The 12113-nt window shown below is 40.0% G+C and overlaps 1 protein-coding gene across 1 annotated transcript in view; it reads right to left on the bottom strand.

Moving 5' to 3' along the window:
• The window catches only part of PRDM5 (PR/SET domain 5), a 120108-nt gene that overhangs the window by 96026 nt on the left and 11969 nt on the right, over positions 1 to 12113 (bottom strand). Inside the window, 1 exon segment of the mRNA XM_074338556.1 lies at positions 8052 to 8135. Within this exon segment, the coding sequence (XP_074194657.1) occupies positions 8052 to 8135 (84 nt within the window).

Raw genomic sequence — 12113 nt, 5'->3', positions numbered from 1 at the left:
TGGCCAAATTTGGTGACCTAAGGCACGTGGCCAGGTTTCTGCATGGATGTTAGCCCACCGAGGCCCTGGCTCAGGCCACCCTGGAACCAAGGCCTACGCCACAAAAGCACAGAAAGCAGATTAAAACAAAGAAGGTTTCAAGGGGCAGCTTACTCCAACTGTTCTGAGATGGCTGCCTGGGGTCGGACCTGTGCTCTCTGAGAAAGACTCCGAGACTGCAAAGGGGCGGGCAGCCCGCTGTCGTCACCAGGTGTGGAAGGAGAGTACGGAGCAAGGGTTTCTTCCCAAGCCAGTGTCAGCCAGTCACGGCACATCCGACACCTCACGGGGCACCGCCCCTCTCGTGCCCGGGAGGCGGAGCATCTGGGGGCGGGTGTGCTTTCTGGGGGCCAGGTCAGGTGGCCTTGGGGAGCACCACGGCTCCATGAGAAAAGTGGCCTTGTAGAAAGACAGATCCCAAGTTAGATCTCAGAGGAAAAGATGGGAATATGATGAATGGAAAGGCAAGGGGAAAGTATGGCTGGACAAAGCACAGCAGGTCACGACAGAGTCGGTAAGAGGTAGAGAAGGGGCAGAGTATATATGGCTTAGCATTTTGGTAGCTACTCCGTAAATAAAATGCTTCCAGACATTTCTTTTGCAGAGAATAGCTGCTTAAAGGGTGGGTACTATGTCGGAGAAGTAATCTAAGCCAAGATGTTTGTAAAACACTATTTTATAAAGCTGAAAATCCATCAGTAATTCAAAAGTGTACAGTTTGTTCTGCAATAATGCTTGCTTGCAAAATGCCAACTGGTTCCAATGTGACTAATATATAAGTAACAATCTGAGCATTAACACAAATTAAGCATTTGCTTATGCACAATTTTGTCTCCCAGAAACACGAGATGAAAATGCAAAACAGTACCCAGCAGAGCCAAGCACAGAAACACACAAAGCACAGATACCTCAAGCAGCCACCACCGTCCTCCGCCCCCCATGTGTTATGAGACAGAGCAACCCACTTCTGGGTCACACAGCCTTCCATCCATTTCCACCGCTTCATAAGAACTCACAAGTTGCAACCCTTCTGATGGACATTTCCACAAACTAAGTTCAGGTCTTTTAAAAGGTAAATTGACATATGAACTACAGGATGTATGTATTTCTTAACCATTAAACATGTGTAAAACTGTGCTACCATTTTTATGAGAATCTCGTTTTTATGAGATTCCTATTTTTTATTGCATGTGTTACTGAGGAAGTTTTTGCAAATTGTGTCCCTAACCCCATTTTTCCATGAACCTCGTGGTTTTTATTGAGTGATTTTGCAGAGCACAGTGACTTTTAGGGACACACATATCGCGTTTAGCAGAACTGACTGTATAGCCAAATAGATAAAGAGAAACACTATCTAAAAACATAAAGGTTTAAAATATAAACAGGCTTAAAAACATAAAGACCTCACAAAGTAAAAAGTTGAAAACACTGAAGGCCATGAAATAAATTCCAGGTCTGGTTATATTCCAGGATAAAATTAAAATTTTATAAGCTTGATTTATTGGAGATCCAGTTGATGAAAAATCCAAGCATTCTATTAACTGCAAGTCTCTGGAATCCCCAGAACATGAAGGAATGCACGCAAAATTTCAGAAAAATAAAAACCACCTTCATTCTGTATTGCTACAGGAACTAGGATGTATGCAGCTTATGTAACTGTAGCGTAATACTGACAGAAATTTACAAAGACATGTGGGATCAACAAACACTTATAGGACATTCTCTTGCAAAACTCAACATAGCTGGGTCATCGAGACCTATCCAGGAAAACCTCATCTGAGTAACAACATGTATAATTCATTATAAATGGAAAATACCTTTTTTCCACAAGAAATACAAATACTTGCTTGCTGAAAATGACTCCTGTGTGCTAACTTTGAGATGAGATAGGTTCAACAAGTCAGAGTTCAGAATCATACGCTTCAGAGAGCATGAGGTGAGCTCAGCTATATTTTTATGGCACCGAATAAATAGAAGACTTTGTTCCTGAAATACAAGTGACCTTTACAAGCAGCTAATAGCGTCCTCCTCAAACACCCCTATTTCTGACCGTGGCCACTTTCATGTACCACATCATACAAGTTAGAATTGCCAGTGAAATAATCCAGGTACATTTGTTTAGCCTGGCGCTCATGTGCGTGGTCAGCTCCTATGATCACCACGTTCTGTCCCTGAGATAACTTTCCAGTCTAAAAATTCAGTTGCTTTTCCACTCCTGGTACCAATGTTTAACTCCAGATTGTTTGAAGGATGACTTCAATCAAAGTGACCTTATCTTTAGACCAACTTCATGTTTACCTCCCAGGAAGTTATAAAATGTGGTATGTAAGAATCTCTGACCACAAGACAAAGACAAAATAAAAATAAAATAAGGAACTAGTTTTTGATTATTAAAGAAAAATAAACAAACAAAAAACGGGCAATCTCATTTTCAGCTTGGATGTCACTGAGGTCAATCAGTTACATTGGCATCTCTAATAAGGAAACATTTATGTGTCCATACTGACAACTAGACAGTCCAGAGAGAACAATACAATGTTTGAGCAGCTAACTTCTGTACACCTTTATCTCTGTGGTTTATTGTACCTATGACTCCCTAAGAAACAAACTCACTGAAGTCATCTCTGGATTAAAAAGCAATCCGTAAGAAGTTTCATTAAAAAATAACCTGATTAACAAAAAGGGCAAAAGTCATTTAAAGGACAAAGGAGAGTCTTTTCAACAAATGGTGCTGAACCACTAGGCATACACACATGAAAAAATAAACTACACACAGACTTTATACCTTTCAAAAAATTAACTTTTCACAATTAATGACAGACCTAAATGTAAAACATGAAACTATAAAACTCCTACAAGATATAGGAGAAAACCTAGTTGATCTGGGGTTTGATGATGGCTGTTGTAGATACAATACCAAAAGCACTGATCCATGCACAAAAAAATGATAATTTAGACTTCATTAAAATTAAAAACTTCTGCTCTGCAAAAGACACTGTAAAAAGAATGGAAAGAGACGCCACTGACTGGGAGAAAATCTTTGCTGGTATCTAAGGGAAACAAAGAATTCTTAAAATTCAACACTAAGAAAACAAAATGTGCAAAAGATTCAGTAGACATCTTACCTGAGACATAAAAACTGCAAATTAGCATATGAAATGATGTTCAACATCACATTTCATCAGGGAATTGCAAATAAAAACAACAATGAGATACCACTACACAACTGCCTGAATAGCCCCAATCCAAAACACTGACAGCATAAAATGGGAAGACGTGGAGCCACAGGAAGTCTCATTCATGGCTGGTGGGAATGCAAATGGTGCAGCCATACGGCAGTTTTTAACCAAACTAAACGTACTTTTCTCATACAATCCAGGAATCATACTACTTGTGTTTAATCAAGAGTTGAAATTTATCTTCACACAAAAACCTGCACACAAATGTGTATAGCAGATCCTGTTGAAATCATATACAAAACTTTTATTGTATATTTCATTCTGATTTCTTGTCCAATTTTATAGATTCTTCTTGAATATTGAGAGGAAATTTGCTATCAAATTCCCTCTGAATTTGCTGAAAATCTCTCTTCATACTGTCATCTTTATTACCTTTATTTTTTATTTAAAATAGCTCTTTTATTTTACTCAGTTGCAGAAAATGCAATTGCCATTATGTCTATTGCTCTAATTTTTTACCTCACACAGGCATATGTGACTTGTGCAATGCAAAATAAATGTTTTGAAAACATAATAGCTCCTTTCACTTATATTTTCTCTCTCCTTGAAATACCCCAACTTCTAGAAAGAATCGCTAGAAGCACTGTTCTTTTAAGAGTTCTAATAACCAAAAAGACTTTCACTAAAGGTGCTTTCTATGCTCCCCAATTAAAATATTTGGAGAACATGGAAATAATGAAAAATACAAATACTAGATTCCTTACCAGATGTTACGCTTTTACTCTCTACGTAAACCCAGCATCTAATACGTAATCTGGGTCAGAGCAGGCATTCAAGACATAGTTCTTGAATGAACAAATAACAACTGTGGTCATTCTCATGGAGAACACTGCCTCTGAGTCTACACCCTGCCCATCCTCCTGCCTCAAAAACGCTACATTTGTTCTGATGGCCACCTTCCCCTTAACAGTGGACCTCCCCCAGCTCCAGATGATGTGTCACTCAATCAGAGCAACCTCACTGTCTGCTGGTTCAACAGTGACTATGGGACATACTAGAGGAGATCTGCTAGAAGAAGAGGGCTCTTGAAAAGGTGCCCGCGCCCCTTATGGGCCCTTGTCTGAACCCTGCCTGACGGTACCTGCCACCAGCTTGAGGATTAAGCCACACCACGGTCGGCAAAGTGGAGACGTGGAAGAAACATAAGGACATAAATTAATCAACCATCCCTGAAGCCTGCTAGACTATTGGATTTCCTCTTATTTGACATAATGTCCTCCTCAATGTCCTTCTATAAATGAGGTGAAGTTGCTCTTTGCAGCCAAATGCATCTAGTTGATGAAATTCCTACAGCATTGTAAGTTGTGATCAGAACCACAAATACGGTAAAAATACTCCAATAATGCAGATATTGTGGGGTGTTTTTGTTTTTTTGTTTTTTTTTGAATGGCCAGAAGTTGGCTGACATACTCAGGTAGGAGCCTTTTGTAAAAAGCAGACAGAAGACAACCACAAAACCAACATACAACTTACAGGACACAAGTAGCATTCAATCGCTTTGGTTCATCCCCAGCCAAAGAGGACTAGTTTTAGGAGGAATGGACCATGACGTCTATTTTAGGATGCCCAGCCTTCTACCAGGCTTCCTAGGTGGTATTTTTCCACTAATGTCTGCCTACACTAAGTGGTTCCATTTGGAACCTAAAACAAAATGCTATCATCTGCAAAAAGAAAAACATTTCATAAAGAGACTTCTTTGTTCCAAACACCTAAAAGAACTTCCATAAACAATCAAGGAAAATAAAAGATTTTAAACAATTGAAAACATTTTTTCCAAAAACTAAAACACATTGGAAACCTAGTGCTGAATCAAGTTCCCAAACAGCAGAGCAGCTGTAATCACAAAATAACTGCAAAGAGAGAGAAAAACATCTAAACAAAATGTCTAGTTTAATACCCAACCAATCAGCTTCTCTAAAAACCATATTTCAGTCAAATTACCACAAAGAAAACCGTCTACAAAGCAGTAAAACCCAAGGTAGTGAAAGACGAAAGGAATCGAGTTTTTTCTTTTTTTAACCTTTAAATTTCATATTTTCTAAGGATGCCAGTGGTCACAGCAGCTTATATATTTATTCATTATATGTACTGAGTATGAGTGCATTATTAAATATTGACTATGTGATGGCTTGTACTTTTATCCAACTCTACGGTCCTAAGACCTGAGGAGTGAAAATTAGCATAATGCCTTGTCTTCCAAAGTTTACATGGAGCAGTCCACCCCACCCTCCCACCCCCTTCACTCTAACTCTCCCACTGCCTTATCTCAGAAACGTCACCACTTTTTACCCGTGTGGCTCAGGCCAAACATTTCAAAGTTATTCTGGACTTGTCTCTTTCAACACACAATCCATCAGTAGGCCCCAGTGCTGTGACTTACCTCCAACAACACAGAGCCAGCAGCCAGCCACTTCTCACCAACCCCACAGCTCAGGCCCCAGTCCAGCCACCATCAAATCATTCCTCAACCACAGAACAGACCCCTGCCTCCCTCAGCCCACTGCTGGGTATGGATCTGAAGAAACCCAAAACGTGACTTCGAGGAGATGTGTGCACCCATATATTCACTGCTGCATCGCATACAAGGGCCACGATATGGAGGCGGCCTGGGTGTCCACTGATGGATGAATGGATAAAGAGTAGGCAGTGCCTACAAGGTATGATCAAAAACTATGGTGAATGTTTACATTTAAAAAAATGATTACAGTAAAAGACACAATGCCATCAATCCCCCTGAAAATACTCCCCCTCACTTCAAACACACCTATCCCATCGTTCTTGCCACTTTCTGAAGCAGTTCTGGAAGTCCTCTTTCGTGAGTGTCATTAGTTGTGCTGTCGTGGCTGCCTCAATGTCCTGAATCAATTCAAATGTTTACCTTTCATGGTCATTGTGACTTTGGGGAAGAGCCAGATGCGGTGAATAAGGTGGATGAGGACACACTGCCATGTTTTAATTTGACAGAAATTGCTGTATACCAGAAGCAATGTGTGACATGGATTGTTGTCATGATAAAGGATGAAGTAAAGAAACTCACAAAAGAGGACTTCCAGAACTGCTTTAGAAAGTGGCAAGAATGATGGGTTAAGCGTGCTCGAAGCAAGGGGGAGTATTTTGAAGGGGATTAATGGTAATGTGTCTTTTACTGTAATACATTTTTTTATTTAAACATTCACCATATTTTGTGATCACACCTCATGTATACAATGGAATATTGCCAACCCATGAAGGGAATGGGCTCTTGCCCTCCACAGCAGCATATATGGACCTGGAGGGTATTGTGCTGAGTGGATTGTGTCAGACAGAGAAAGACAGATGCAACGTGATTTCACGTATATGTGGACTCTAAAAGAACAAAATAAACGAACGAACAAAACAGAAACAAACTCATAGATACAGAGGACATTTTGATGCTTGCCCGATGGGAGGGGGCTTGGGGGTGAGTGAAAAAGAGGAAGGGATTAAGTACAAATTGGTTGTTACAAAGTAATCATGAGGATGTAGGGTACAGCATAAGGAATATAGTCAATAATATTGTAATAACTATGTATGGTGTCAGAGGGGTACTAGACTTATCAGGGTGATAGATGGGAGGGGGTGGAGGGACAGGGTGAAAAAAGTGAAGGGAATAGGAAGTGCAAACTGGTAGTTACAAAATAGTCACGGGGATATAAAGTGCAGCAGAGGGAATGTAGTCGATAATATGGTAATGACCATGTAAGGTGCCAGGTGGGTACTAGACTAGTCACGGGGATCACTTATTAAATTACATAAATGTCTAACCACAACTATGCTGTACACCATCACATAAAATAATATTGAAAGCCAACTGTAATTTAAAAAGGGAAGAAAGAGGGTGAAGTGGAATAAAAGGTTCAAATTTGCAGGGATAAAGTAAGTCACAGGGATATAATGTGCAGCATAGGGAATACAGTCAATAATACTGTGATAGCGCGGTACAGTGTCAGATGGTTGCTGGGCTTATCATGGTGATCACTTCTTTATGTATATAAACGTTGAATAACTACGATGTACCCCTGAAAGTAATATAATATTATGTGCTAGCTATATTTTGATAAAAATCTTTAAAAATCCCCTTCAATGACTTCGGCCGCTAGTTTGCGTATCTTTCATGTTTATTGGCCATTTGGATATCTTCTGTGTGACGCACCTGTTCAAGTGTTTTGCCCATTTTTCTTCATTTTCTTTTATCAATTTATAGTTCTTAATATATTTTAGATACAAGTCCTTTTTAAGACAAATGCATTACCAATGTCTTCTCCCCCTCTGTTATTTGCTTTTCATTCTCTTTATGGTATCTTCTGACGAACAGTTTTTAATTTTACTGTTCTCCAATTTACCATTTTTCCCTTTACAGTGTTTATTGCTTATTATTTAAGAAACCTCTACCTACCCTAAGAGCATGAAGGTAATCTCCTACATTTTCTTCTAAAGGTTTATTGTGTTTCCCTGACAGGTTTACGTTTACAATGCTTTACAATTAGTTTTTATATAGGACGTGAGTCAGAGGTCAAAATACTTTTTTCATGAGAATGTCATTTTTACCCAAAACCATTATTGAAAATGCCATCCTTTCCCTACCCTAGTACGAATGACATCTTTGTCAAAAACTACATCTATTTGTCTATCCTTGCGCCACCTTCCACCAACAGTCAACTGGAATTAATATTTAGTAACTTAACCTTGTAAATGCATTAAATAGTATAAAGAGACACATATTTTAAACACTTAAAATAGCAATCACATCCTCACCTCCCACATCAACCTGTAATCCATATTTTCATCCAAGTCTTCAGGCATCCTCTTCTCTCCAGCAAAGGGTCCAAACTTTTCACCCTGAGTAGTGATGATTACATTGAAAAAGAATTAGTACAACAATCAAGTAACTAAAATAAACTATTATGTCTTTTCTGGAAAATTTTTTTCTCTATCTCTTCATGTCCATCAACTGAGACACATTTTAACAAATTTATACCACACAACATATTTATATATTTAAAGTACAACTTAATCTGCTTTTAGCCTAAGAGCCTGAATCCACAATACTAGAGCCAGGATAAAAGGGTTAAATGACTTAACATTCAAACTCTGATAAGGCTCTTATACCTATCATGACATTGAACTCACATGTTTCAATCCGCTGCTGCCTCTGGCAAGCAGTCCCAAAACGCCAAGCATTGAGTTGTGTCTGACTTGAGAGACAAGCCCACCAAGCTGAAAATCACCTGGTTTCCATAAAAATAAAAAATTCATCCCAATTATGAACAAGAAAGAAGTGGGCTTGCCATTCTTATAGGAAGACTGTTCATAAATAAGGTTTAAATTCTCCTGCCAATCGTTCAAACGGCCAAGGGGGCTCCCTGGAAACCAACGTTTCTCCAAGTGTTCGCTTTGTAGCCCCTGGCATGAGAAATTCAAATTCAAGATCCTGGGCTTATGAAAATCAGAGTCTTTGGCAGGGGGGACACAGGGAATTACATTTTTGATGAGCTCCCAGGTGAGATGTCCCAGAAATGGGTGTCCCTGGCAGTTGGCCCTGCTGGGACTTGTGAGGCAGGTTAGACCAGGAAGCAAACGCTCCCTCCTCACCAAGGCAACCAAACCAAGGCCGGGTTGAGAGACGGGGGTGGGGTCCAGCCTGTCCGGCCAGCTGTTCTGTAGAAATGTGTGCAGAGAGGAACAGAGCCTTGGTGGGCACCCTGCCAACCCATCTGTGACCGGTCTTTAGTAGAACCTTCCCTTCAGAAGGAGGTGGACAAAGAAAAGGCCACCAAAATCTCCAAGGGAACTTCTGATGAACATCGTCGGGAGGGGAGGGGGAACAACCACCAAAGCAACGTTTCAAGGAATATGAATTACTTCATGAACAACAGAAAACCCAGCTTCTGGGACCAGTGAAATGTTAAAGCTTAAAGGAATGCGACCAGCTAACCCAACCCCTTATTTTACTGAGAGGACACAAATAATGGCGGAGCCAGAAGACCTCGTCTTTAATGTTAACTTGGGGGCAGGAAATGCCACCGAGATTCCTCAAGTCAAGACTAGAATCCTCAGAACCCACGACAATCAGGCCACAGAAACGGGGAGACTGCTATTTCTAATAACTAAGTTTAGGGAGCAGATTTCAGAGAGGTTGGAAGGCACCTCTGCTTCTAGATCCCGCCCGGTGTCAGCAGCCACGTCGTGCTGACACCGGCCACTCAGCATCAGTCCTCAGGCAGACACCACAGCCCCAGAGGGAATCATTTCTCACCTCAACATGGGACCTCACCAGTATTGAATGGCAGTTCAGAAAAGCTGTGTAAGGACTGAGAGAAGAGGGAGGGAAATGAATATTTACTGAACTACTATGTGCCACACTTCACATAATCCTATGTGAGAATGTCCCCATTTAACAATGAAGGAAACTGGGACTCCAAGAGTTTAAATCACTTGCTGGATTAAGGCCCGTCACCTAGCAAAGGTCAGAGAAAGGACTGAGAACGGGTGGTTTATTGAGTGGGGAGCTCAGGCACCGTTCCTTTCCCCAGGCCACGGCTCAGAACCCTGACAAGTGACCGCACGACCCAGTGCCAGGAAGGCACAGGACTGTCCTCTCATTTCTGTTGACAACACTTAGGAATCTCACAGGTCATGCCTTGTTCATAGCAGTCACACACTCACTGCCGGACTGAATAAAGACACTGACTTTAAAGCCTCTCTGGAAGACAGACCAACAAATAGGTGTGTTTTTAGTAATCAATCTGAGGATTTGGTATTAAAGCAGGCAGTTCAACTTTTTACTCCACTTGGTCATGTTTTAGCCTTTATCAACGATTGCAGAAGGTCATAATCTGAGTATACACTTTCCAATACAACTGGTCTACACATGCTGGTCAGGACAAAATGGGAGGGGAAAAAATGAATCGATCAATTCGGCAGTGTTCAAAGGACTGAAGAGGAAGGGCTAGAAACCCAAATAAATGCACTGTTATCAGTCAAAACGCCTGCTTGCATGCAGGCCGAGATCAATTATTAAAGGATTTATAGTTGTGAATATTCAAGATAAGAGTGAGGACTCTGACTTTTAAAGATTTGCTATTAATAGTGAACAATTACTCTATTATAAACGCAAACTACCAAACTATAAGAAATATAGCTTTCAATTTTTTTCCTCAATCCAGAGTAAGCTATACATTTTGCATCTTAGCCTAGCAAACTCATATATAACACAGAAACCCACACATATAAAACTATAAATTTCTCAAAACAATACTACCCTTATTCTGTACAACAAACTCCCGTATTTTCTACTCTATTTTAATCACTTATTTAAAAATACTAGTTTTGGCCCAATAACTTGACTTCACAACTCACCAACGGGTTGCCATCCACAGTTTGAAAAACATCAACATAAAAACATACATAGAGGAGGCAAATTTATAAGAATAGTTAGCTCTCTGGATTTGATAAGATTGTCTTCAAAGCACACGTGTGGGTGTATTAGAATAATTTGATCAAATAAATTTCTTTCTGTGGCTGCAAGATTACAAATATGTGAATAGCCAACTCTTAATTATCCATAGTACTGTGGTAAGAAACATTGCAGAGAATTAAAACAATTTATATTTGGCTTTAGATGAAGACTTTAAACTTACTAGACCCACTCTCTCTCTGGAGCTTCCCCTAAGGACCCCAGCACCTGCTACCCACCCCCTCCTCCAACTCTGTTCACTGTGGTTTTTACTACCCTGTTTCCCCGAAAATAAGACCTAGCCAGACAATCAGCTCTAATGCGTCTTTTGGAGCAAGAATTAATATAAGACCTGGTGTTATTTTACTATAACATAAGACTGGGTCTTTATAATATAATATGATATAATATAATATAATATAATATAATATAATATAATATAATATAATACCAGGTCTTATGTTAATTTTTGCTCCAAAAGATGCATTAGAGCTGATTCTCTGACTAGGTCATTTTTTGGGGGGAAACACGGTATACAAACAGCACTCCCTTACAATTATAATTGCATTATATACACTGCTCTGTTCACTAACAACTTCCTACGTAAGTTCTAACCTGAGAATAAGCCTCTTCTACCTTAGTGGACTTCAAACATGTTTGGGTAACATACATATGAAAGGAAGTCTTGGGGCACATGTTATATATTTTTTTTCTTTTCGTTGAACCACATGAAATTGTCGATATGTGACTATTTTCAATCTACAAAAATGAAAATTCTTCATATGATTCATTATAATATAAATTATATATACACATGCCTTAGCATTTTAAACACCTAAGGTGAGGTTCATAATTAATGAGAGGAAGAAAACCAATATCTCAAACTACCTTTTTGAAAATTTTCCAGCTGACTTCCTGTCATCATTGGTTTTACTTTCTGTGATTAAGCTGCTGAAGATCTCATACCAGCAGCAGGGAAACTGCCGGGTCCACCATTTTCTTGCTTTTCACCTGTGCCTGAGTTACTGATATTACTTTCAGGCTATGCTTTCTTGGCAAGATCCTTCCTAGAATTCTTGGCTTCTAACTATCTCAAGGGCCATGATCTCCAATGCTTACAAGGTCAGGCAGGAAGCAGCAGAATGACAGACACCCAACAACAAGTATGTAAAGGACACATCAGGGAGTGGTCGGGAGCCAGCAGGGCCAGCATGCCCTGTGTCTCCCCTCCAGTTGAGAGCTGCCATGTCACAGCAGGGGCCCAACGTTGCCAGATAGCTGAAAATATTTTAGAGAGGCTGACGAATCAGATTTGTGTGTGAAATCACTACTTTCTATACTGGCAACAAATTCCAAGATTT

This window comes from Rhinolophus sinicus, linkage group LG07 (genome assembly GCF_036562045.2).
Source record: "Rhinolophus sinicus isolate RSC01 linkage group LG07, ASM3656204v1, whole genome shotgun sequence".
Taxonomy (NCBI): domain Eukaryota; kingdom Metazoa; phylum Chordata; class Mammalia; order Chiroptera; family Rhinolophidae; genus Rhinolophus; species Rhinolophus sinicus.
Note: the sequence above shows the minus strand (reverse complement) of the source record. Positions and strands in the feature narration are given on the sequence as shown.